At 35.1% G+C, this 27,183-nt stretch overlaps 1 protein-coding gene across 1 annotated transcript in view; it reads left to right on the forward strand.

The window, feature by feature from the left end:
• Window positions 1-27,183, forward strand: part of CUNH8orf34 (chromosome unknown C8orf34 homolog) — a 403,828-nt gene that overhangs the window by 217,740 nt on the left and 158,905 nt on the right. The window contains 1 exon segment of the mRNA XM_063257427.1: window positions 26,530-26,665. Coding sequence (XP_063113497.1) covers window positions 26,530-26,665 — 136 coding nt within the window.

Below are 27,183 nucleotides of genomic sequence, written 5' to 3' on the forward strand. Positions count from 1 at the left end.
GAGAAGCAATCTGGATGGTATATTATCATGCAACAATTACTTTCTTGGAAGATTGAAGATAGGATATGAAAAATCCCAGGAAAAATTCAGAAAAGTGAATTCAGATGAAGGCAAGTATGACTTTAAAAGATGGAGCAGAAAGGTGATTTATGTCACTTGCAAGATTTTTTCAAGTGGAATAAGAGAGTGACAAGGGCTGACACTCTGAGCATTAATTTTTCATACTCAGAAAAAAGCAATGAATGTAAAATCGAATTTCAGTGTCACACTCTCCTATCATATTGAATTTCCAGTGTCTACGTGAATTGTAGTTATTCATGTTTGATATATGTTCAATGCAAAATTTTTAATTAACAAAAATAATTCTCAGCAGAAATTCTTACATGAGTGCTTGCAGAATGAGATGTGAGCAGAGAGCAAGTGTTCATGAAACGCAGTAAGTGAGGCAATACATTGACGAGTGTGCTGTTTGTGCCTCTGTGTGTCCCATGAGCTGGTGCTGACACTTCTATATAAACAGTGATCATGTTATTCATGTTGTAATTTTTCTGTAGTGAAGTATTGCCTAGAAATTCTCTGATCCATTCCTGGGAAATAATCAGATGCATATCAGTATAGTAACCCTTAAGACTTCAGAAATATGCATGGCATTGAAGTCTAATGTAATAATATTTGAACTCAGATAATTAAAAATAACTAGGCAAATTTCCATGTGCTCTTGTCTTCACTCAAGTCTTAGGGATCTACTAAGCTTTAGGATATCAGTAACTACTAAGCCAGAACTGTAAGAGGAGGTTAAAGCTGTTACCCCTTCTTTAAGTTAGATTGGCACATCTAAAAGGTATAACTAATAAGGGCATGTTTAATGTAATATATGTCATTGAAATAAGATATACTTTAAAAATTTTTGGATTAATCATATTTCTGGTTATATTAGTATTGATGGATTATAAAGGAATGATTTATTGAGACATCAAGGAAATCACATGAATTAATGTATAGAGATGAAAACCAAGCAAAGGTGTTTAGTCAGAAATATGGACACTGATGAATTATTTATAAGAAAGAACTAACCACTATATTTATTTTTCTTCCTAGTTATCAACTCGGTTCAGCTACATTTCTTTGGGTAAAACGAAATCAGGGAACTCTAGAGTAAAATGCTGGGTGGTATCAAGAGAATTCCTCTGAGACTTAAACGGAACCTACAAGACACAGATGCATTATATATGCAAATGTCTTCACACCTGCAGAGATAAATAAGACTTTAAAGTGTTCACATAGCGGAAATCAATACACAGCACTAATTTAATTCAGATTAGAACCAAACCTACTATTTGTAATTATTTTTTTTGCTTATCTTTGAAGCTAAACTAAAAGATCATGTTCTTTTTAAAAGTTTTAGAAGCTCCCATTTTTTAGTGACATGAATTTAAGTTAGTGTCAACTAACTTATCAAAACTTCTGCTTCTAGGATCATCATGTATTTCTCCCCCATGTTTATAAATTTTGAGTCTGCCAACAATTTTGATTAGAGGCTGAAGCAGAAATGTATGTTAGTTTAGTCCTCGGCTTCAATTGTCCATGTACTTGCTAATAGAAATCTGTAAGCAGAGGCCCCAAGGGTGAAAACAGCAGCAAGGAGACTTTGTACTTCAGTGAGTCATAAGAGCAAAGCTTTGTTTTTTCATATTAACTTCAGATTAATGCAGCTTTCCTGTCAAATGTCATATTGTCAGGCTTAATGTTTGTTGTCTTTCCCTAGAAAGTTCAAAAATCAAACTTGTAAAGGGTCACTTCAGAAGGAAAATATGCTTGCAGTTCTGTGAAATTAGCTGCTAGATGACCCATTTTCTTTTCTGCAGTGGTAGGGAAACAGGGCAATCATCTGGTGTGATCGACAGTGACTGTAAGCCACGTCCATCACTTCCCAAAAAACTGACAATATTATCACTGCTTACTGACAACACTCAATGTGCCACACTCTATTTTGCTCTGCTTATAATTGGCTCATAATTGAATAAATGTGACATTTCTGATTCAAACATTATTTTTCCTCTTTTACTTATAGGAACACAAGGCTTTGAGATGTTAACCAACTTGCCCCAAATCATACAGCTTGTGGATGCATAATCAGAATTAGAATCTTAGTATCCTAGCTCTAGAAGTGACACTGAATCACTAACCGCATCACCAGTGTTCCAGAATAATGCAGAAATAGCCACACCCTGGCTCAGCTGAGCCCTTTGCTCGTCTAATTTCAGACCATACTGCCATTCAAAACCATTTGCCATTAAATATCACTGTACCATCCAACTTTATTTCCTATCAAGACATTTTATTATTTATATAACAAATTAATATTTACCAATCAATATAACAGTCATGGATCAATATGGTACTAAGTATACAAATGGAAACAGACTAAGATTACTGACTTTTAGGAACTTAATCAGCGAGAAATGCTGCCATCTAAGTCAGTAATTACATTATTAAGTAATTACACTTGGGGTGTGTGTGTGTGTGTGTGTGTGTGTGTGTGTGTGTGTGTATCTGGGCCTTTTGTTAATGTGATTCTTCTTGTAAACTTTAAAGATTTGTTTGAATTAACAATTCAATGCCCAAGATTAAACGCCTATGCTTAGAAAACCTTAAATACCTAGTTATCACCTAAAGGGTCATCTAGCCCCTTGGCTAACTGAATTTCTGGAAACATTTAGTACTTCATTCATTTGAGTACTGGTGGCTCTTTAATGAAAAAGTATGGCTATCTTCTAATAAAAGAACATTAAAAATATTTATTTTTTCTTCCATAAAGGTGCAGTGTAGCTGAAAGCACATAGCCAATCCATTATAAATAGGATCTATATCCTTGGTAGGAGCTGTTTTCAGTGAAATTGAAGGAAAATAGGAATGATACATGTTTTTGGAATTGAAGGTGTAAGAGGAAACAGCTATTGGAACTGAACAATGGCTTGAACTTTTTATAACGAAGGAGACTTTTGTGATTGTTTCTATTTTTGTATTTTTTCCTGTGCCATTTTTTATATTTAGACTGTCTATCCTCTATTTTTATTAATTTAGAAAATTTTCATTTCAGTTTACTGTGGTCTTGTCCTCTTGAATGTCTTAAATAAATACTGATATTTTAAAAATGATTGTGAGAGATGTTTAAATTCGCATGCTTTAAATATGTAAGTATGCCAGTAACTATAATCAAAATAATGATATTGGCATAAGTATCTGAGGCCCTTAATTCCTTTATAGAGATGCAGTTTGCTTATTCATTAGACTCTCCTTATTTTGCTTTTCCTTTCTTCCTTCTGGACATAAGTATTTATTTTTTCCACAAGATGAACACCTAAAACTTTATTTAAAAGTTCAAATTACAGATAAAATTAATACATCAGTATTAATCATAAAATTATGACATTAGTCTGCAGCTAGACAGCTTTTGCTAAGTGTATGGGAGTTAAAGGACACAGGAGGTAGAAAGAAAGGATGGTTCACACCTATGTGTCATCTCTCAGTGACAGATGAATAAGTCAAGAATAAAAAGTATGAAAAATTAGATACAGGGGCCAAGCAATAACGTGTTGAGCTTTGAATACGGTAGGTATGTTTCACTAAAGTTTAATGGAAAAATGATTAATAAAAACTAGGGTGATGAGAAAGGCTTCATGGAGCAGTTATACTTGAGTTGAATTTAGAAGAGGTTGTATTTTTACTGGGGGAGAAATTGTGACAGGGCTTTGCAGGTCACAATGTGTGTGGTTTCTCTTCTATGAAAGGCTGCTAAGGTTGGCCCCCCCCCCCTTTTTTTTAAGTGTTTGTGAAAACCACACGTTGAATATGAGACTCAGAAAGTGAGAACCTTCAGTAAACAAGATACCTAGACAAGTTTTTGTGAAGAGTATGGGTAAAATCTGGTCATTGAACCAAGATTTTCTATTTTAAATTGCTTTAATTTTATTATCACTTAAAGAGATTATATACTAATCAGCTTTATATTCCAAAGCTAAATTATGTGAGGACAAAGAGATACAGTCATTTTAAAGAAAGACTCCGGGAGGCAGAAAGGTATTTTCTAAATTCCCAAAGTTTTCCCTTTTACATTTGCAAAATGAAGCTTCTCAGAGGATCAGAGTTACATTGAAAAACAGGGATGTAATGAAATTACTCAGCTAACAAGTGAGAGAGAAAAGCCCTTGCAAACTTGGATAGCTGAAAAAATAGGTACAAAGGCAAATTAGGTCAGAGACAAATTCTTGCTTACTTCTTGGGGTAGAACTCCTGGTTTTGTGGGGGTCTAGAAATACGTGGACCAGTGAGGAGTAAAGAGAAGGTGCAGAATCTTTACTCAAAAATCATTTACAGGTTGATGCAAAACATAGGGCCTTTGGACAGTGAGGTTTTATTCTACATTCAAGGAGGGCATGAGTTAGAATGGATTGTCTGGTGAGGAACGAGCTAGCAAGGTGGACTAGAGAGACCCCTTCTAATGCTCTGCGCACTCTCGCGCGGCTTACAGCAAGCCTGCAAGCAACTGCATATCCTGTGCAGGACAGCAGAGAAGTAAGAGCCCTGGGACTGTCATAATAAGGAGAAGGGGTGTGTTTCTTCAGCCTAGAACAGAGTGCAGGCAGAGGTTGTAGTTGGGATCAGAGGCCCCGAGAGTGAGCACAGAGCTGCACTGGTGATACAGGAATGGATCTGGATCGTGAGGCTCCTGACCATGCTGAGCGCAAGCTCTGTTCATTTAGGCTTCTGGTAAGAGCTTTCTTTTCCAAGACCAGGATTGTACAGGAATCGGCACAGGGAGCAATTGCTCTGCTTTTCACGGTCCTGAGGACGTCTAGTTTATTGTTACATCCAGATGTCACCGTTAGTAGCAAAACAGACAAGTGAAACTTGATGGAAGGAAAGTAGTTCTGCTAAAGACTTTTGAACCCAAAGGTGACCGTACTTCTGTTCAACAGAGATCCAGGTTGCTGAAGACAGAATTTAGGTGAAGGAAGAATAAATAAATGCAAATGTGAATTTTAGGGTTTCATTACCATTATTGCCATCATTTTTTAAAGTTTTTAAATGTTTTCCCATTACTCAGTGAGATGGAGGAATTTCAAGAGTAAATCGTTTTTAGAAAATAAAGGCTGTTGCATTTCTTAACCTGTCCTAATTCTAGTTAGTTTTGGGTCGTTGTGCTAAGTATTTGGGAATCTATGAATCAAATCAAGTCTCACAGGGAGAAGTTTGTTTTGAAATCAGAATCAGAAATATCTAAATATTTGTCTAGATGTGGGAAACATCAACATACTGACTTTGGATCTGGAGACATATTCAATACGTTGTATAAAATGTGTGTTTTTTATAACTGCAAAAGTTTCTGAAGATGAATCCCAGAAGAAATGTTGGATGGGTGATGAATGTTCCTCTGGCTCTAGTTTTATCTAAACTGTGGATATGGTCCATCTGGAGACTGAGCTAAGACAGTGGGGAACAAATGCAGCCATGTGGTGCTCTGGTACTATAGCTGTGTGTGTGTGTGTGTGTGTGTGTGTGTGTGTGTGTGTGTGTGTGTGTGGTTTGTCTTCTGTGAAAGGCTGCTACAGGTTGGCTCCTCTTTTTGTTACGTGTTTGTGAAAACCACACGTTGAATATGAGACTCATAAAGTAAATCGTATTTTTCCTACCCAGATGATGTTTTAATTGTGGTTGAATTTTTGACACAGCATCAAATAAACCATAGCTGTAATCAACAGTACAACACAAGGGAAAAAATTCAACTCTCACAAACTCTTAAAATAATTTAAAGAAGCAGAATTATGAATTTTACATAGAACACCCAATGCACAAATTAACTATATTATAAAGTTAGACAAATGACAGGTTTCGAACTATTCATCTTTATAATTTTTGCTTGCCATTTTGAAACCTGGGAAAATAATTTAAGAAATAATTTCAATGATCACATATCTGAAAATAAAAGTTTGGAATTTAACTATTTATCTTCTGTGTATATTTATTAAGTCTCAACTGATCTCTGACTTGGGCTATTGAGTGTAAACTACTCAGAAAAATAATTTGTTAAGACTTCAATAAGAATATTATTTAGTGTAACTTGGAGAGAAAGAAAAATTATTTGAACATTGCATTTGTTACCTATAGCTGTGTGTCAAATTATATACTTAGTAACTTAAAACAGCCTATACTTATCTCACAATTTTCATGGGCCAAGAATTTGAAGTCACTGCTTCATACATTTAAAATTAAGGTGTCAAACAAAGCTGATGGGGCTTTTTTTGAAGCTTGACTAGAAGAAGGGTTAGGTCACAGGATTTTTGGAGGAATTCATTTCCTCGAAGATTGCTGTATTTTGGGCTTGTGTTCCCAGCTGGCTATTTCATCACTTGATTAAAACATACTAGATAGTCAAAAAATGATAGTTTTCCTCTAAAAATACAATACTGGTAAATAGTATCTCCTATGTGAAGTTAACTAAATATAAGTTTATTAAAATGCAGAAGACAAATACTCATGTTAATTTGTGTAACAACTGATTTTAGAAATGTTTGTTTTAGAAATGTTTGTTGAAATGTATATTGACATTCAGTTCCATGTTTAGGTAAATCAACTTCAAATCCTGTCTTCTTCATTTAATATTTGTGTGCTTTGGAGAAATTCTTTAAACTTTCTAAGTGAGCATATCTAAAATATATATTATCTGTAAGATGGAGATAATAGTAACATATACATTATGGCTTTGGGATGATTTATTTATTCATTTTTTAATATATAACAAGTGAGCACCTATATTTCCTGCCTTCCTAGGAATATAGTAGTGAAGTAAACAAATGAACTGTAAGTATGTAATGCAACTCAAGGAGATAATAAATATTACAGAGATTTTAAAAAGGGTAAAAGAATAGATTGATAAAAAATGGTCTTTTAGAAGAGTCAAGGAAATCCCCTCTGACATGGCAATATTTAAGCACAGACTTGAATGAAAGGACAGAGACCAGAATGGAATATTTGAAGAAAGAGCTTGCCAGGTTAAAGATGGAAAAGTTCAGAGGCCTGAGAAACATTAACAGTCTTGGCTGGGTGCGGAGAGATGCTAGGGCTACTCCATTAAGACAGTCTATTATATTGCAAACCAGTATATTTACACATTTTATACTTGTTAAATTTCCAAATACTCATTTTTAAGAGACATGAAAGTCTCTAAAATAAGGGAGATGATATCCTTAGGTGATAGCATGCCACGTGTCATGTATTAAAGAATAGTTCCATAGAGGCAATTGTCCAACGAAATGGAACAGAATTGGAAATGGTCTTATGAAATTTCACTTTGGGTAGCAATGCTTTGTGGCTTGAAGTGTAAGGGATGAAAACAGCATGTGAATTCCAAGAAGACAGCACAGAATGGAAAATGAATTTACAATGTGTCAGACAGGGTGGCAACATCTTGCGGCATGTGGCTTGCATCTCAGAGATGGGAAAGGTATGTCATGTGCCTGCTTCTCGCCTGTGGCACACCACAAGGGAGAATGAGTTGGCAACCACAGCTGAAACACATCAGCAGCAATTTTTGTATATTGCAAGTCATGATATTTTAAATTTTTCTCCAAAGTTGATTTTTTAAAATTTGTCCCAAAAAGAAAGAAATGAAGTTCTATGGGACATAGTGTAAGTAGTATGATACTGCAGGTCATTTTTTAGATTAATATATTGGAATTAGAGTCCCAACAAATGTAACTCATATGGTAATATTCTTTTTTCTTTTTTGAGCATGTATCTATATAGATATATGGTTACATTTGCTTAATTGAAGATATTTCATGAGGTATTGAAAATGTCCACACAATACTCCAAAATTCATGTATATATTTTCCAAATACTTTGCTTAAATTTTTCATGACAGTAGTATTTTAAAATCTATGCTCCGGGGGCTGAGGATTTAGCTCAGCGGCATAAGCGCCTGCCTTGCAAGCAGGCAGTCGTGACTTCGATCCTTGGTACCAATAAAAGGAAAAAGACAAAAAAAAAAAAAAAAAAACCAAAAAAACCCCTATGCTCCGATTAGAAAGATAGAGTAAAAAAGCATGAAGGAAACAAAATGGAGGACAGTGAAGCAAATGAATTCTACAGATTCAAAGGTTTATTACAGAAAGAGTAATATCAAAGCTCAGACTTCAGAATTGAGAAGATGAAATACAAGAAAAGAAAAAGGAATGGGGATGAGTGGGACATGTCAATCATCCAAGCCTTACTATACTTGAAATCCAAGAAAAAAAATAGTAACCCTAACTCACAAGTTTAGGTCTGCTCTTACCTGTTTAGCTTTGCATATTGTGGCATATATATTAAGTAAACAGCTAAGCAGAGTCAACTTTGCTAGAGATAAGTTCAATACATGATAGAGAATTTAACTGCTAACATTGAGATAGTAATTATTGCACATTCTTTTCAAATAGCTTATTTTGAGTTAGCATATTACAAGATTTAATGCAAAGTATTTAACAGGCTGGACATGGTAGCATATCTCAGCTCTATAGGAGCTTGAGGCAGGAGAATCTCAGTTTTGAGCCTAGTCTGGGCAAGGAGCTTCTTTCTCAAAATAAAAAATAAAAAAGCTGAGGTTGTAGTTCAGTGTGAAGGCCTTGCTTTATTACCCAGTACCAAATAACCTCACTTATGGAAATTAAGTTTATGGTTAATTGTCTTTAGTAATCAACAAATTCTTAGAATACAAATAAGAACTTCTCAACATAGGATCTTGATTTTTTAATTGGAGATTGTAGAAATTTATTTCAAAAATGTCACATGCAATTAAAAACTAGCTTAGAAATAAAAAAGAATAGATATAAGTCTAATGTGTCACCTTCAGTGGCCAAAATAATAATTTCTGTAAAATAATGATATTCAGTAAGCACAGTAACTATTTCATATCCTATCACTGGAATGACAAGAATTCTCTCAGAAAAAGTGTTAACTATGAAACATATTCATTGCGAGTCTATTAACCAGAGATGCATCTTAGAGAAATTAATATTTAGTAAATACCTTTGAAGATGGTAATTAAAATAATAAGCTTTTTATAAGATCTTGCAAATTTCTAAAACAATCTGCACACTTTATCCCTTAACTAATTTACCTAATTCTCATTTTTTGTATTAATCAGCCTTTCCTCATGACTACCAAGGCACTATTCTTCCCTCCTCTTATCTGGAATTCAACATTTTGCCTAGAGTTCCTGGCTCCTTTTCTATTTTCCAGTGTACTCTGAACACCTTTATTTTTTTAAGTCTCCTTTTGTGGGTTCCTCTGAAAAACCTCAAATCAGGTCCCTTGCCTACTCCTCTGACATTTACTCTATATTTCTGTACTGATTACAATGTGTTGTAACAGGAATTTCAGTTACACTGGGTTGTCTTTTTTTTATATACTCCTATTCTGACATGAGTTCACATGTCAGAAGTGCAGGTTTTTATTTTTATTTTTGGTTTAGGGGGGTTTTTTAGAGAAAAGGAATTGCTCACAATCTATTCTTTTTCATACCTTCAAAGAGTGACCTTCAAAGAGTGACAAAAATTTCAGGAAACAAAAGTCAACCTTTTGGGTGTGCACAATAAGATCTCTTAAGTTTATGGTGGGTGAAATTAAAAAGAAAATGAAGATGCATCCTTATGCAGAAAATGGGCTTTCAGCACTGTTTGTATTTGAATTTGCTAGAGAAAATAGTATTTTCTTCCATATCAAAAGAAGAAAACCTTAGCCTAGAAATTTCAGTTTTTTCTGGCCAATGGAAGAACCTTAATAATTTATATAATGATGGGTTCAATTAACATGTCTTGTGATTCACATGAAATTTAAGCAAACAAATTCTAGACTATAAAATTTAATAAAATTTTGGTCATAATGTAGCTATTGATAGTTACATTCAAAAAATTATACAGAGACTGGTAGCTGACACAGAATATCTTAAAAAGTTTCTTGTTCTTTTTATTAACAACCAAGACATAGAAAATATATAAATTTTAAAGTGGAGAAACATTTCCTTAACTTACTTGTCTAATCAGTTTTTTTTTTATGTTGATTAATGCCACGTGATCAAGGAACATACTCTTACACTATTAGAATGGCAAGCCTCAAAACAGCTTTTGAATTCAACAAGACTTTCTATCTCAAATGAAATTTTAACTTAAATTTTTTTTACTTATTATTAACCTAAAAATTTATAACCTGTTTTTTGATATCCATCATTTTGCTATTGTTTATAAACTTTATTTTGTATAAACAATGAGAAAAATGCTAGACTCACATTTGAGATATGATAATAAAAACAAAGAAGTAATAAAAGCATGGCTTTAACATCTCTCCTCCATCCTTCAATCAGCATATGTTCCAAAAAATTGAATTATGTTTCTTTCTCCTTTTTTTCCTTTGAACTCTTTTTAATGAAATATAGCTGTCTCACATAACAGGGAAGTTTCATGTACATTTTATTTAAACTTGTCTAATTTCTAATATATTTTCTTAACATTTGCTTTATTTTTAATAATTCACACAGAATCCATAACATCTGCTTAAATCATCTGACCAAATCAGTTTTATCGATGTAAATCAACAATCCAATTATGATAGGGAAAACCTGCCATATAATTCTTGTGTAACCTATCATTGAATCACTGTGAAAGAACTTATGTTTGGAAAGCTTTTAATATTTGTTATAAAGTTCCTCGAAACAGATGTGAAAATTCACTCATCTCCCACACTGTCCTGTTCAAACAGCTGTAAATTATTTCATGGATTATACTTGTATGAAATGAAAGTTCTGGGATTATTTCATCTAGGCAGCTGTTATTTTCTTAAATTAAAACACTTCTCTGCTTGATTAGGTCTTGGATATTTACCATTGTATAAAGATGAAATGCTCATGTCTTCAGTCATAAATTAATTCATTTTTTTAACAGCATTCTGTGACTCAGAAGTGCATCAACTTTATAGCCTACCTAGAAAGGGAAATCACTGCCTTGAGATTTCTGTTGTGAAAAAAAATGTAGCATTCTAAAAGTTTAAAAGTGTTAAATACAATATTCTTGTAGTGTATTTTACTTATAAGGAAAGTTAGACACAAAAGTGTCATAATTACTGGATGATAATTGCATCAGATTTTCTCAGCCAGATGGTTTACAGCTCCATTCTTGACTCATTCCCTACCTCCAGACTCATCCCTCTGCTGCCTACCAGACAGCCATATGGGAATCGTGAAGACAGCACATGTGAAACGGAAGGTAGTATCTTTTCCTACACTGCTTAAAAGTGAAATGTGGAGAAACTTCAGATTTCACATTTAAACATTTGCTACATCCTATTGAAACTTCCTCTGAAATTACTTCCAAAGTATTTCTTTTTCTTCTTATTTCTCCTCCTTTCTTTCAGGCACTCAAAAATGTATACATGACTTACTGATACAGATTTCATTCTCCCATATTTCCTTTGTTTGTACTTTTAAAAATTTTCCAATATCTGTAGTTATCAGATTATAGAAATTTTATGGCCACAAGTTTCAATGAATGCAACTCTGTGCCAGATATGCTTCTAAGATCCTGAGATACTCACTAGCATAAACGAGAAAACTAAATTTCCTATTGTGAAGTTTCAGAAAAAATTACAATAAGTAATATATGTGTGTGTCTATACCTGTTATGTATGTGAATGTTTAAGTATGTAATATGATTATGTATGTGCATGTATAAAGTCAAGTACTTATAAGGCTGATAGGAAAAAATAAATCCAGTCAGGTTTCATTCATTAGTGAAGTTTTATTCAGAAAGCTGAAACTATTCTAAATAAAATGGAAAAGATTTTGATTAGATTTGAGTTGTAGAGTTGAAAGTCAATGGAATTACCAATTACCATGATCAGATATTTACTGTAGGTATGGTTCCAAAGTCAATTGTTGGCTTTTAATACTCAAAAGTTAGGAAACTACAGAAAATTTCTTCGGATGACATAAATCTCTGTAGTAGAAATATGATGATTATTTCAAAGGAATGCAGGGATTAAAAAACAATCAATTTAACAACAGCCCTCATATCTATTGGCAGGACCTCACTGAGACTACTGCGTGCGAGTAATGAATAGTTCTACCTCCTTCTATCGTATCTATCCTGTGTTTGTAGTTTGTAGATGATACTTGAACCGTATGTAAAAGACTAGTTAATAAAAGGATATAGGCAATTCATATATTAGTGTTCTAGCCTCTATAACAGGAAGACATAGAATAAAATAATACTCCAATATTTCAACCAATACTGCCAATATCTGGCTATTTTTCTGATTTGTTTCCTATAAATTTATAATTTTTTTCATTGTATTTTTTTCTGGGATAGAGCTCATCATATTATATCACATTTATACATCTTCTTAACATGTCAATTTATAGAAATTTCAATTCCAAAGCATTAAAATAAGAAAAGTAAATTGTTAAAAATTACAAGCAGTGATTTTTATATAATTCTCTACTTTTATTATCTTAATAGGCCTGAAATCTTTCATTGAAAAAGTATTCCTGATTGCTTATAATAAATTTCTAGGGGACCAATATATCTTTTTAATACATTGAATTTGTGTCTACTTGTGATCAAAGACAGCACATCTGGTATAGGTATCAAGAGCCCAGGCCTGGGTTCTTTGGGGAATATCCTGGAAAATATTTACTTGGAAAAAAGATGCTAAATGAAGGGAAGAGGAATGGATGGAATTGAGGAGCTCAAAAGTGAAAAAGGTAGAAAAAAGGAAGGAAAGGAAAAAGAGTGAATAAACTATTAAACTTTTTCCCTTTAACTTTGGGTGTTGAGTATTTTGTCTCAGCAATCAGAAAAAGTAATTAAGACAGAATTCAGTACCAGAGAAGTAGGGTTGTTGCTGTGACTGCGCCTTTTCATGTGGTTTAGGGGCCTTAGGAGCTGGCTTGTGTGTAGAGAAAAGAGTTAGAAAAGATTTGGAAATGCCTGCTAAAAAAAAGTAGAGCTGGACACTCAAGGCTGTACTTGACATGAGATTCTGGTCAGAGTGCAAAAGACCAGAATGATGATAGAAATTCTGCAAGTAATGACCAGGCTCAGGAGGCTTTTGCTAGGGAGTAGGACTACATTGATTGTTGGACTCCAAATGATGTATGTTATGCCTTGGCAGAAAGTTTGTCTGCATTTTTCTCATGCCCAGAGACTATGCCTGAGACTGAGACTAAGGGAGGCAGACTAATCAATCTTGGCAGAAGAATTTTCAGGCAGTGGTATGGCTATTGTTGAGAGCTTTTAGCTAGATTTATATTGAGAATCAAAAGCAAAAAGCATAAAACATTTTGAGTTTGGCCAGATGGGAAAGTCCAGTAAAGCTGTGTCCTGAAAAGATGAAGCAGAGGATAAACTGATCACTGAAAAAGACTTGCAAGAAAAATCCAAGTTTTTCTGAAGAAGACAACAGAAAAGATGACCTGAAAATATCACAAAAATCAGCAGTACTCCAGCCTCTGAAGCCTCAGTGAAAGTGAAGTACTTTACTTTGAGAAGCAAGCCCCGGAGCACCATGTTCCAGAGGCCTAGAGAAGTTGTTCCTCAAGGTTGTGTTCATAAGCACTCAACACCTGTCACCAATAGGGAAGGAAGTCTGACTATACTTTAGCTGGCAGCAGACCTTGGATCATCTATATAGTGCTGGTTTCAAATGCATGCAGAATACAAGAGTTGTGGGGTCAGGAAGGCTTTCACCTAGATTTCAGAGAGACCTGAGAGGCCAGGCAGTGTGCCCCTGAGAAGGCAGTGTGTGAAGCTGTGAGTCTTAAGCTGAAAATACAATGGAGACCCCAGAAATTTGTACAAGTCAGGAATGTAGATCATCTAAGGAAAACTGAAAGGGAACAGCACAGCTGGCCCCAGAGAGGAGCCACTGGAAGTTCCATAGGGGAAGAGCCACGTAAACCCTTTGGAATTCATAACTTGATACAGATTGATAGGGATGCTGCACGTGGAACTGTGGTATTTAATGTTTGCCCTGTTGGATTTTGGACTTGCTTTGGTTCCATTCCTTGCTATGCCTCTGTAAATTTTTGAATGGAAATGTCTATCTTGTACCATTGAAGGTTGGAAGTGTTTACTTTTTTCAATTATATGAGGGCTTTCAGCTAAGATTTTGCCCAAATCTCATACTTGGTCCTTAGACTTTTCAATAATACTGAAAAAGTTAGAATGTTGTGAACTTTTGGAGAGGGACTAAATGCATTTTCATAAAAGAATGTGCATGAGTCTTTGGGGGACTGGGTGTGGAATGCTAAGGCTTGTGTTTAGATGTGCTCCCAAAGTTTCATATGGTCATACAGGGGTTATTTTCAGGCATGTCTAGATTCAGAATGTTTGATGCTGGAATTGATTCAAGGTGTAATACTAAGATCAAGGGCTTTAATTAAGGGTGTGTGTGCTACCCACTTTGAGGAGCCTGGGTAAAATATAAGTGATAGAAAGAACTGTGGTCATCCCCTGTTGCTTTGCTACCTTCTGCCAGCCATGAACTGTTTCTCCTCTGTAATGCCTGTCTACCCTACCAGCTGGCCTTGGCACTAGCTGATTGTGGACTGGAACCTCTACAAACTGTGAGCTAAATAAACCTTTTCTCCTTTAACTTTGGGTTTCAGGCATTTTTGTCTCTGTAATGAGAAAATTAACTAAGACTCTCTGACAAAACCTTGAGTAAAACAATTTAAAGAAGGTTTTATTTTGACTCAGTGTCTTTGAAGTTTTAGTACGTGTTCTGCTGCCTGTATTGATTTGGACCTTTGGTGAAGTAGAAACATGGAGGAAGGGTATGGTGGAAGAAAGCAGCTAGTTTTCTGGTGGCCAGAAAGCAGAGAGAGTGGGATCCAAAGAGCAAAGGTCTGTGGACAGATGTATTATGCAAGGTCATGCTTTCATTTCCTTCAACTAGCCCTCACCTCCTATGAGCTACCAGCTATGAATTCATCAATGGATTAAAAATGAGGTTAGTGTCCTTATGATTTACTTACTTCCAAAAAGCCCTTCCTTGACCATTGCTGATTGAGGACCAAACCTTCAATACAATGAGCTTTTGGGTGACCCTTGGATTCTAAACCATAATAGGTATAAATTTATTTAATGTAGTTTTATATGGCATATGAGGCCTCATAAGGAAACAAAGACCCTTGAAGCAGTCAATCACTTATGCACTGAATTAAGTAAAGATTAAGTTGTGAAAAATCAATAAAATTATATGGAAAATTTTATAGATGAGAGTTATTTTAACAAATATTTTATGGAATACTGTCTTAACTGCCCATGCTTAATGGTAACAATGCTGCATTTCTTCTAGTGTAAAGAAGGAATCTTGCTCATGAGACTTTCATCTCCTGCTCTTAAGAAACAGAATGCGGGTCACAGTGTTCCTCTTGTACCAAGTGTTTTTCAAGTGCATTTAACTAGAAATGGTCAGTACCAGAATGGCATATTTTTAAGTCCTTCAGTACCACTGATGTTCAAAACTTCTAACTTTTAAGTATTCTATATTTAAATAATGTTTTTTTTTACATTTCCTTTCTTGACTTACCTAGTATTGAAAAACCCTTTTAAAATCTAATTCAAATTATTTAATTTGCTTCCTTCTCCCTGTCTTTCAATTTAAGTAAACTTTCGCAAATTTGCCAAGCTTAGGCATTTCTGTTTCTTTCTCTTGATTATTTAATCCTAGACATTCAATTCCTTTAATATAATTGTCAAGGCATTAAACTATTTAGTCTTACATTCATGTATTATTTTTATTCTTTGTAAATGAAAGAGATTATTAGTATCACCCAGACTAAATTGGATTCTTTATTGGTGTATTATCTTCTACTTAAGTATTCATAATTTTGAGGTATTCATTAGTCTTACTGAAGAAGTGAACATTGTTAAGGAAGGATCATGACTGGAGATTTCTTAGAGTGAGACCTCCCCTAAGACTGATTGTAAGACTGATTACCACCAACACCAAGGCCAAGTAACTTCATCTTGCTACACTTTGAAGTCTCTGAGGAATTAACAAATGAATTCTAGAAGCTTCTTACTGTAGGGTTCTCTTTTCTCCCATACTGTGGTAGTTATTCATAGTTGGATAAAAAGATGCAGTACGCACATGAAGGTAGGTAACAGGGAATCCTCTATATGCCTCATTGCAAACAGTCCTTCAATTTTCATGTGCAAGAAAAGTGCTGGCAGGCAGTATTCTCTGTTCCTCAAAATATAATCATAAAATTCATACCTTATTACCTTCTCTGTAAGCGGCAAGCAATCTGAAAATGCCCAGGCCACTATGCTGTGTCTTATTAGTATAGACATGGTACAAAGGCAAGTAGATAGCTGATAGTTTTAGCATTTAAAAATGTCCTCAAGTAAGTGGCTATAAGCCCGGACTCCTCTGTGAAATGAGCTATGTAGCTGTTCTGTCAGAATGAAGAATAACTCAGAATGCATCTTACTGGTAAGGTGATATTGTGCACTTTGTGGCCCCCAAATTAAAACTGAGGGTGAAACTTTAGGTTCACAGTTCTATGACTACAAAATAATCTTTCTTCATTTAAACAATCACTTTTTACATATTTGATTTCCTTTTTCCCAGATTTATACTAAATCCATCATAAAATTATAAAAATGTAAGAAAGGTATAGATTTGGATTGAATCATGTAGTACAATTGTTCTACAGCATTCTAAATCATATGTCATAAATAGCTTCTACTTTAAACATTTCCAAAGCAAGGAGGTCATATCTCATAAATGACACCCTGAAGTATTTCTTTGAGTAATCATAAACATTAACTATTTGTTATATTGACCCAGAAACAAGTTCCCTCATCTAAGACTCATTTTCTTCTCTGGAGCCAGAAAGGGACCTCTAATGCCTTTTCCATATGTCAAGACTTAAAATATTCAGACTGTTATTGAGGAAATAAATGAAAATCTACCACCTGAGAATAGAACGTTTCTATTTATTTGGATCTTGCTATAGTGTGGGAGTCAGCCACTATCACTTGGGCTTGTCAGAGACTTTTGTATGAATAGGAAGTCTTTAAAATGAGGAGAGCGGCTTCAGATATGTTCTGAAGTTGTTGGTGTGGAGAACCTGAGGTAGGTTAAGTAGAACAAGAACGGACTATCTTATTGATTTGAGCACCACATTTGCTCTTTTCTTATTAGTTCTGAGTTGGAAATCAGTATAAGAAAAGGAAAATTGGCCTTTAACCAAATTCTGAATACTTTGAATTAAATCCTGAAGAGGTGGTCAGGCAGTATTCTGAGGTCATATATGTTCTGCCCAATGTCTTTTATACACTGTGCCTTTCTCTCCTCCCTTGTTATTAATTCCCTAGGCACTCCAGTGTAACAATCAGTTAGTGTGTAGTACTTATATTATTATCTTTCTTGTAAGAATTTCATCAAAATTTCAGATCTTCACTCTTGACTTGTTTTCTTGTCTTCACAATGAACTATGTCCCAAGATCATTTTCATCTTGTTTGTTATATCATCATCTTGGCTTCATGAAAATATTTAAGATTCTGGACTGAGTTCAGTGTACCACCATCATTATCACTATGACAAAAACCAAACACAATTGAAAGTCCATTTAAGAAGCTCCAGATTCAAAATCTCAGCTTTCCAACCCAAGCTAAAAGACTGAGTCTCACAGATTATAAAGTCCAAGCTTAGAGAGTCAAGTGTTGTTTCCTCAAAGCAGAGTGTTGACTTTTCTATCTTACCTATTTCATTGATGCCAGTAGAACAAGAAGTATTTGCAATGGCACAGGTTCTGCCCATGGCTAGTGAATGAGAAATCTATAGCAGTATAATTGCTTATCACTACTTTTGCCAACAAATCCATCTACTATGGGGGTGGTATTATTTATAATTTCATCCAGAGTTAGTGATATATGTCTTATAGTCTTTTGCTTGTTTTCATAAACAATGAATCAGTAACTTCCTCAAACAGACTGCTTAGGTAATCAAGTGACCTTCTTTTAGACCTTGTATCTGAGTTGACATCCTCAGCTATAATAGATGATAGAATTAGCATGTTGTTGATGGTGATGGCACATGCCTGTAATCCCAGCACTTGGGAGACTGAATTAGAAGGATTGATGCCAGCTCGACACCAGCCTGGGCTACAAAGAGAGTTCAAGGCCAGACTGAGCTACATAGCAAGACCATGACTCAAATAAGTAAATAAACATATAAATAAATAATAATTAGTGTGTTTGTACAGATAACATCTGTAATACTATTCTTGAAGTGCATGAGACATTATTATAAGGCAAAGAGAGCTAGCCATCCATGCTGCAGAGGAAATCGTATTGGATACAATTACACGGGGGTCCAGGAAAACAGGAATTATTCACTAGCTAAAGTTGGAAGCAAGGCTTTTCATCAGCTAAATGGGACATTTCATTTTCTTATTAGTACCACCAAGTGGTGGCAACAATTGATTCATCATCCTATGCAGGTTGTTGAATTTAAATTTGGTATTTCTTAGATTCCAATAAGTAGATTATATTAATTGGTTCCTTTTCTGTAATAAATTGATAGTAGCAAAGTCACAGGTTAATTGGTTTATGGGTATTTTTCCGTGTATGTGCAGGTAGAAATGCCACCAGCTATATTTCCCTATCATCGTATCTAAGAGTGGAATTTTCCATAGATTTTTTTTTTTTTTTTTTTATCATCACAGTCTAGTCAGAGATGGCGTTTCCAACACCAGTAAGCTTGAGGAATACAATTTGGAATAGTCTGAGGTTGATTTTAAAATCTGATTACATTCTGATCTAACAATTTTAGTAAAAATAGTATAAAAGTGGAAAACAGCCATCATAAATCTATGAAAATCAGAGATCTATATAACACGAGAATGATTATAGTTAAACATACTAGAAACAATACAGGAATTAGGAATCTTGCTCCAATATTTTGTTCTGAAGTTGTTCCCTGAGTTGACTTGTTCTGAAGGTCTAGAACCAACTATCTACCATGAACATAAGCTTCTTCTCAAGAATCTCAGGTCAGTGGCTTCCTAAACTTGTTCATTCTGGTTTTTTAGTTGTGAAATGGAAACCCAAGAATTAACCATAGGTAGTTGTCTATTTGTTAACAATATCTTATGAAATTTCTTCTAAAGAGATCAAAGAATAGTTTTTCTTTTTATATATTTCAATAGATGAAATTTCATGGTTAGATATTATGAAGAAATTGTTCAAGAAATTGTTTTGGGAATACAACCTTATGGAACAGATTGTATTTGTTTTTCTCCTATGATTTGGTAACTGGTAGACCTATGTGGCTCAGAATTTTAGCTATGATGTCAACATAGCAAAATACTTCAAAATACTTAACAATCTGTTCCAAAGTATGAACAGTGCTGCTGTAAGGGTAGATAGGAGTATCTTTGACCATTGAAGTTCAAGTTTCTGAAAGTTTTAATTTTATTTTAAGAATATCGTTGATTCTTTCTACCTTTCCAGAAAAATGCAAATGATAAGGGTATCCTTATTTCTTAGTATAAGACAATGTGTTTTTATGTTTTGTCTTGGACATAATACACAGTTTATATTTTCAAAATTGGAAACATAAAGTCAAGCACTGATTTAGACTGCCCAAACTAGCTTTTTGGCCAGGAGATGTTTCAACTCATCCTGAGTGTAGAAACACAACTAAGCCATATTCACATCCCATAGAGGATAGAAGCTGCGTAATATACATTGAATGGTGTTCAAAAGTCCCTTGAAACTTAGGTTCCTCGCCAAATTCCACCTTTACCATTTTTTCCATAATTATGTTGTTGACAAGTGACATATGACTTAAGGCTGACCTTATTAGTCTTTTTAAAATTTCTCCAGCAATGTTGATTTAAGATAGCAACCAATTTTTGTGCCATGATAAGTAATTTCTTGAAGTATCCATTTGAAACCATCTGACTGTCGGTTTGCCATAGATGGCTTTTATCAGATTGAGGTAAAGGTCATCTATTCATATTTTCTGTAAGAAGGATCACACTGAGGCTTTTAGGTAAATGGTTCCAATTTGAGGCTATACTTACAAGTGAAATAAATCAAACTCACATGTGTAAATACCATGTAAGAAACTGAAAGAGTAAATAACATACAAAATCTTCAATAAAATTGTGAAAGGGTAAGAAATTACCCAAAGGGGAAAAAATAATTCAGGGAAAAGGAGAAAAGAGAGAAGGGAAAACAAAAAAAAGATATAAATTTGTATATACCCACAAGATAGCTAAGATGATTGTGCTACTAATTCTATTAGTTCTTAGAACAAAACAATTAACATTCATAGAATTAGATGAATTTTGCGTGTCTATATCTGGTAATCTGAGTAACTCTTTTGACATAACTGTGCAAAATACTAACCTTAGTTGTACTCCTACCTTGTTTTGAAAGCCTATATTGCCATTGTTTGGGGCTCATTGTTATTGTTATTTATTTGTCTCTTGTTTCTTTTTTTTCTTGTAATTTGTTTTGTTTTACTTTTCTCTCTAATCGAAAGGGTAGACGTACATGGATAGGCTTATGTCTGCCCAGAACTTGTCCTAAAGAATTTATAAAAATTGATTTTATTACATGTGATGGTATGAACAGCTACTTTGAAGAAAATGAGACATTGTAGCCATTGCTGATTTCCTATCACCTTATTGTGAAGCCAGTAATGCTTTCATGCAGTGCCTTTTTTCCCTCTCTCTCTTTTTCCTATTATATGTCATGCATATATGGTTGCATTTATATTATTGAGTGTATATGTATATATATATGCATATATATTTATACTATTGAATATATTTATATATAAAATTGAGTTTTTCATATAATAGAAACCACGAAATATTTAAACTTGTGTGTCTGAGTTACTTCATTTACAATTATAGTTTCAGTTGAACTGCTGTAGGAATTTATCTTTTAAGAATTTAGATACGATCTTAACTTGGTGAAGACTGGTAAAAATATCTACTAGAACATTTTCTTTAGTTACCATATTATTTTCTTATGAAACTTCATCTTTATAATTGCTATCTCGTCTTGAAGTAGAAATGCACCTACAATTGTCTTATATATTGTATTTCTAATGGGAGATTCCAACAGAGTTGAGAAACCTTTTGCTCCTTAAGCATTCCAAAGATTCTGTCTCACTATCACTGTCTCTCTCTATGCCACACTCTGTGTCTTTATCCAGTTGAGAAGTCAAAAAGTACAGTAGTTCTGACGTCAGGGCTGTCTTCACCTTGGGTGGAATACTGTATTCTACAGGGAAGCTTGGTGAAGGACAAAGGAAATTCTCTTCCTCTCTAGGTTCTGATAGGTCACTGAAACAAACTGACAATAGAAATACTAGTAGGATAAAAGCATACAAGTTTATAAATATGTGTAAGAGTATCACAGGAGATGATTACCCAGTAACTCATTGAAATTCAGAAATTTATAAACACTTCTTCATAGGAAAAAAGGAAATGGAAGGATGTAAGCAATACAAAGAGTAGAACATTATAATTTTAGAAATTGAATGGACTCAAGGAACAATTAATGATCTGAGACAAAATCTCTGTGGACTCTAGGTGTGTTATTTGACTTTTAGCTTCTTTTTATGGTTAAACTTTCCCAGTTAATGAGATTTCCAAATTGCATTCTTTCTGGAAATGAACTGTCTTCTGTTTAGGTATGGAAATTTTAGAAAAAGCCCTTCTCTGTACTTCCAGAGAAAAAAGAATAAAAGTTGATCAACAGACAAGGAGAGGGCAAGCCGGAGAGGCTTTAACTCTAAGGTTTCTCTGCCTCTGCATGACAAACACTATACATGGGTAGTATCATTTTCTGAGCCCCAACTATTAACATATCCTACATATTAATCTCTAGTTTAAAGTTTAAATGTTCTGTCACCAAATAATAACTGGGTTAGGATTTTCCATATGAATTCTTAAAAAAAACCTCTTGAATGAAATACAGAAAACTCTTTAACAGATTTTTTAAAAAATTCATGAGGTTTTTGAGGTAGGAAAGAGGCCCAATCCTTCTCTTTACCACTGAATGCCGTAAAGGGCCATGACCTGACTTGTGGTTCTTCTTTTGCCTCAAGCACTGCTGTTGGTAAGCAATTAAAAGAATTGTTCCGACTGACAAAGATTTGGCAGGCACTGGTGCCCATTGTTGGTATTCTCCAGGGCCCCTTTAACCGCAGTTGTCCATGATTAACAACAGTTGCTCTTGGAGATGCCAAAAATATCACAGCAGCCGTGGATTTTGGTCCACCATTGCATGGAAGCACAGGAACTGTCTGCCAAGCTTTCCTTGTGACAACTGAGGCACTCACAGGTGCCCTACAACTGCTCCAACAGCCTTGAAAACAGGCCTGTCCTAGCTGGCTCTGTTTTATGATCACTCTGGATGGCTCCTCCTCCCTGACACTTTTCCAAGTTGTCAACCAGGTCCATAAGATGCAGGAAACTGCACTTGTATGGCCTGTTCCTCATTCAAATAGGAGTGTTCCTTGGCTCACCCTACCCCATCTGTAGAGCTCTCTCAGAGCAGCATATTACTGAGCTACAGAACAGGTCCTAACAAAGGTCTCACTTAAAAGACTGTATTCATCTTGGTGATTGGGTATCAGACAGAATGGAGCAGACCAGCCTGCTTTAAAAGGGCTTGCTATCAACAGTGATTATTAATCTTTAAAAGTTGGGGATACCACAACTATAGCAGTATGGAGAGCAAAAACTGGTGCTCAGGTAGGACCAGCCCAGAAAAGATCCCAGGTGAAGAAGGGGGAAGTGAGGAACAGAACAACCCAAGTTTCTAGCAAAGGCTAGGACAGAAGACAAGCTGAGGGGAAGCCATTAGTGGAGATGGGCAGAAGCTCAAAGTCTTCATCTGAGGTGAAGGAGGATTTAAAAAAAAAAAAAAAACCATGAAATCTGGGTCATCAGCAGCATTGTGCCCCAGAGAGGCAGTGCCTGTAGGGTTCCAGAACACCACCTTACAGTGGAACCTGTAAGATTCTGATGTGGGTGGAGCTGAGACTGAAACAGTTAACTTTGTACAAACAACCTTTTTCTCATTAAGTTGAAGAATGAAATCACAGATAAAAGGATAAATTTAGGAGAGTGTTTATTGAAATAATAATAAGGTAAAAATCTCTTGGTACCTATCTAACTTAAGGGGATTCCAGAACTGAGACTGAGAGTGTGCTTTCTTTGCTTGGGCTTTACATAGATAAACAGAGTGTGGACACTTGTTTTCAACAGATATATTTGTGGGGTTTAGGGTTCAAAGGAAAGGAAACCAATTGCGTTTTTAAGGTTTTTTTTAAGTTTAGGTCTTTATCTCCTTTCTTATTTTAGCTTTTATTCTTCTTATGTAACTTTATGTTTTTTAACCTTAACTAGTTGTATGGCTTGAATTATCTCTTAATTCAGCAGGTGTGATATTGTCTTTGTATTTAGCTGTCTCAATCTAAACCTGTCCTTGATAAAATAGTGGCGGCCAGAAGCTCCCAGAGGCCATAACACTGAAAACTATAATTCCAAGAGCAACAGCACTTAGAGCTACGAGGTATTAGCACTGACATCCCAGAGCTGTGACACTAAGGGATTAGAATCACAGACATTCAAAATCAGGATCACTAACTCCAAAGGAGCTAGCATTTTGGCAATTAAAGATTTCCATCTGAATTGGACAAAAAGAATCCTCAATTGATTGGTAACAGTTCCATTTTTCTAGTAGAAGCAGCAAACATTAGGGTTTTACAGTAGTAAACAGAAAAAGGGACTAACAGAATCTTGTGAAAGGTCAATTGCTACATAGAAACGGTTGTGTCTGAGGCAGTGTTTTCCCCAGGAAACATCAGTTCAACAAAAAAGCCAATAACTAATTCAGAAAAAATAAAATGTCACAAAGTGACAGCTATGAAAACAAGACAAAAACAAAAGCAAAACAAAACAAAACCCCAAAGCAATAACAACAACAAAAAGGGACTTGGTTAAGCCTTTATGACTAGGTCAAGGAAATGAGTTTTTGTTGCCTCCCATGATGTTGAGTTAAAACTCTAAGGGCTTCTCCAGATTGCTATGTACAAATAGATGACTTTTATTTAAGGTTGCCTATAGGTGGAATCTGTTGAGCAGCTTTCTTCAGATTATGGAATCATTCATGTTTTAGACTAAGAGTTGTCATCATCTAAGGAAAACTGGATACTTCTTGTTTATAATATCCAGTTAAACCTAGAATCCTTTCCATTGTTTATGTGGGACAGTTAGCTTATGTTGTAACCTTCAGTTTACCAATGATTTATTCCTTATGTATATTATGCCATTGTCTTTCATGATGAATTTTATCTAGCAAAATCATAATTTTTTTGGGAAACAATATATATGAAAGCTAGTACATCGATGAAGTACTTTGTATAAGCCTTTATTTTCCTCAAATGAAGGTACAGAGTATGTGCATCTTGCATCAGAACTGAATCACTAGAAAATTTATATCTATTAAGTTTTGATTGAAGACCAAAGGAAAAAAAAATGGGAAGGGGCTTTTGTGACCTGGAGAATGACTATCTCCAGCAATAAAGGAAAGAGTGAAACAGTTGCCCAGCGGGCTACAGGTTAAGCTCAGCAGCATAAGCGCCTGTCTTGCAAGTGTGCGGTCTTGAGTTTGATCCCTGGTACGGATAAAAAGCAAAAAAGACAAAAATAAAACAAAACAGTTGCCCAGTGTTTAGTCATGTTGATCACCACTTGCAAGCCAGTATTTGGAAGAGGAGCATTGGTGAGCAGGAAATCTGGCTTATTCAAGGGCTGTCACCTTGAAGGAGGAAAGGAGTGTTCTGTCCTTGGAATCTACCTTCAAGAACTCAAGGATGCAAAGGGCTCCTATAGGAAGAGGAAGTAGGTGCAGCGAGGTAAGGGCCGTATGCTTGCCAGGTGAAATGCTTAGTGAGGACTTTATCATCCAGAGCATGTCTTTTTCTTCTTTTTCCTGGCTACAACATTAATATCATGGGACTAGTTCTTCAAATAGAAATTACTGTTCTGCAAGATAAAACTTACATCGATTTATGTGCACAGAACTAACACTAAGATCTGAAGGTCACCAGATTTCCTGGGTTCCGTAAAGAACATTATTTAGTGATTAATATCTTAATTATTCAGATTCAGCTTTCTTTGGAATATGAAATGCCAGGTGAAAAAGAAGAGACACAATTCTTGCAAAAGGGATGGAGAGGGGACTTAACTTTTTAGATAAGCAGAAGGAAGAAAAGCAAAAGTAAATCTGCGAAGAGCAATGTCCAAAGAAATATCCACGGTTACAGTTTCAGGTATATCCTGATTGGAGCGTTCTGGAGGGGGGAGCTGAAAACAAGCTAATTGGAAGAGAAAGATTTATAAAACTGGTTTCAGAAAATATTTGGCTTTTTCTGGTTGGTTCTTAGTGATATAGGGAAATAAAAGTCCAAGCCTACTAGATGTCTGGCATAAGTTCATGTTCTCTAAAATCAGAGAATGAATTTTAGGAATAATGGAAGTTAAGAGCTGACATATTTATTGTTCCTAAGTGTGTTGAGGATTTTGTCTTTTTCAGGGACTTTTATAGAGCAAAACCACGAGGTGAGGCAGGTCCATGGTGGGCAAAAATGGGAACTTGCAAGGCAGGTGGGCACGAGGTAGGACAGAACTATGGTCAACCAGTAAGATTATGAGTGTAATTGTGCAGGTAAAATTGATTAAACTGGGATCAAATGAGGAGGTGAGTCATATAGCAAGCAGTCATGGATACAGGATAGGGTCTTTGCTGTTAAGAGATTGGGCTAATGGCTCCTTCTGGCTTAATCAGGGCGATTCATAACTATTTAGAATATAAATCCCTGATATTTTTACTTAAGGTATGGTTGCATTTGTTTTGCTTTTTGTCTTGAGAGCCAGCCAACAGCAGAGTTGTCTGTCTCCCCTAAGGCTGCCAATATCTGTTCTGCACTGGCTCCTCTGAGGTACTAGCCCTGTCTGACTACCTGTAATATTTTCATTTAATTTAGTTGCCTATAGCATTAGTTGGAAGCAAAAGTATAGAATGTGGAAGTTGGAACTCATTGGCCAAGACCTGACCATTTTGGGCTGCTTGTAGCAGTTCATGGATCTGTGTTCTATTGTCACATGCGTTCTACTAATTGTATCTTCAGTCTCTCAGCATTTTGTCTCCCATAAATATTATATAATTTGTCTCCAAATTAATAATTAATTATAACTACATATGAATTATAATTACATCTTGAAATGATTTGAAAAATAATTTAGGTATGAGGTTAGATTTTTAAAGGGTGATTATGTTTTGCTTAACAAATGACTGAAAATCTATATACCTATATATCTGAAAACCTGTATGCTTTTCTTTATTTTCTAGATTTAACTTTTTTCTCTATCATTCTTTGTCTTGTTCCAGAGGATCTTGATGATTTAAGAATGGAAGGAGTCACAACCCTTATACCTTCTGGGGGCAAATTCAACCAAGGCCGTCCTGCTCATCCTGCTGAGCCTCAGGCCAAAGTCACACTGAATATCTGTTCAAGGTGTGCCAGGTAAAACACATAATGTTATTGTACACATAAACATGATTTTGGTTTCGTTTAAAATCTAAAGTTTTGATGCAAAGAATATACTCCTCTCTGTTAGGAAAATCATTCCCTTCTAACTATTATTTTCTACTAACATTGGTAAGGGAGGTAGTTATGTACTTTATCCTTCTGCTCAACACCACTCAAACCAACAGTGAATCAAAGAGTTTAGATTGTCTTGACTCACAGCTTGACATTAGCTTAAGTCTTTTTGTTTCTCCGAATTTCATTTGCTGTCTGCCCTTCTTTTCCCTTTCAAAGGAAGACTCAAAGGGCTTTGAACGTTCAAAGACACTTTTAAAGCATCTGCATAATGAAGAGTTTGCCCAGGTACAGTTTAAGATCTGACAATATTGGCCTTTTAACCTGCCCCTCATCCTGCTCACCTCCTGGAAAGAATTTAATCAGTTTGGTGCTTTTCAGTTTTGGCACCTGGAAGCAAACTTTGAATATAGTATATGTGGCCAAAGAAGTAGCTTCTA

The sequence above is a fragment of the Cavia porcellus genome, unplaced genomic scaffold (assembly GCF_034190915.1).
Source record: "Cavia porcellus strain 051 isolate PalLab524CR breed Dunkin Hartley unplaced genomic scaffold, mCavPor4.1 scaffold_10, whole genome shotgun sequence".
Classification (NCBI taxonomy): domain Eukaryota; kingdom Metazoa; phylum Chordata; class Mammalia; order Rodentia; family Caviidae; genus Cavia; species Cavia porcellus.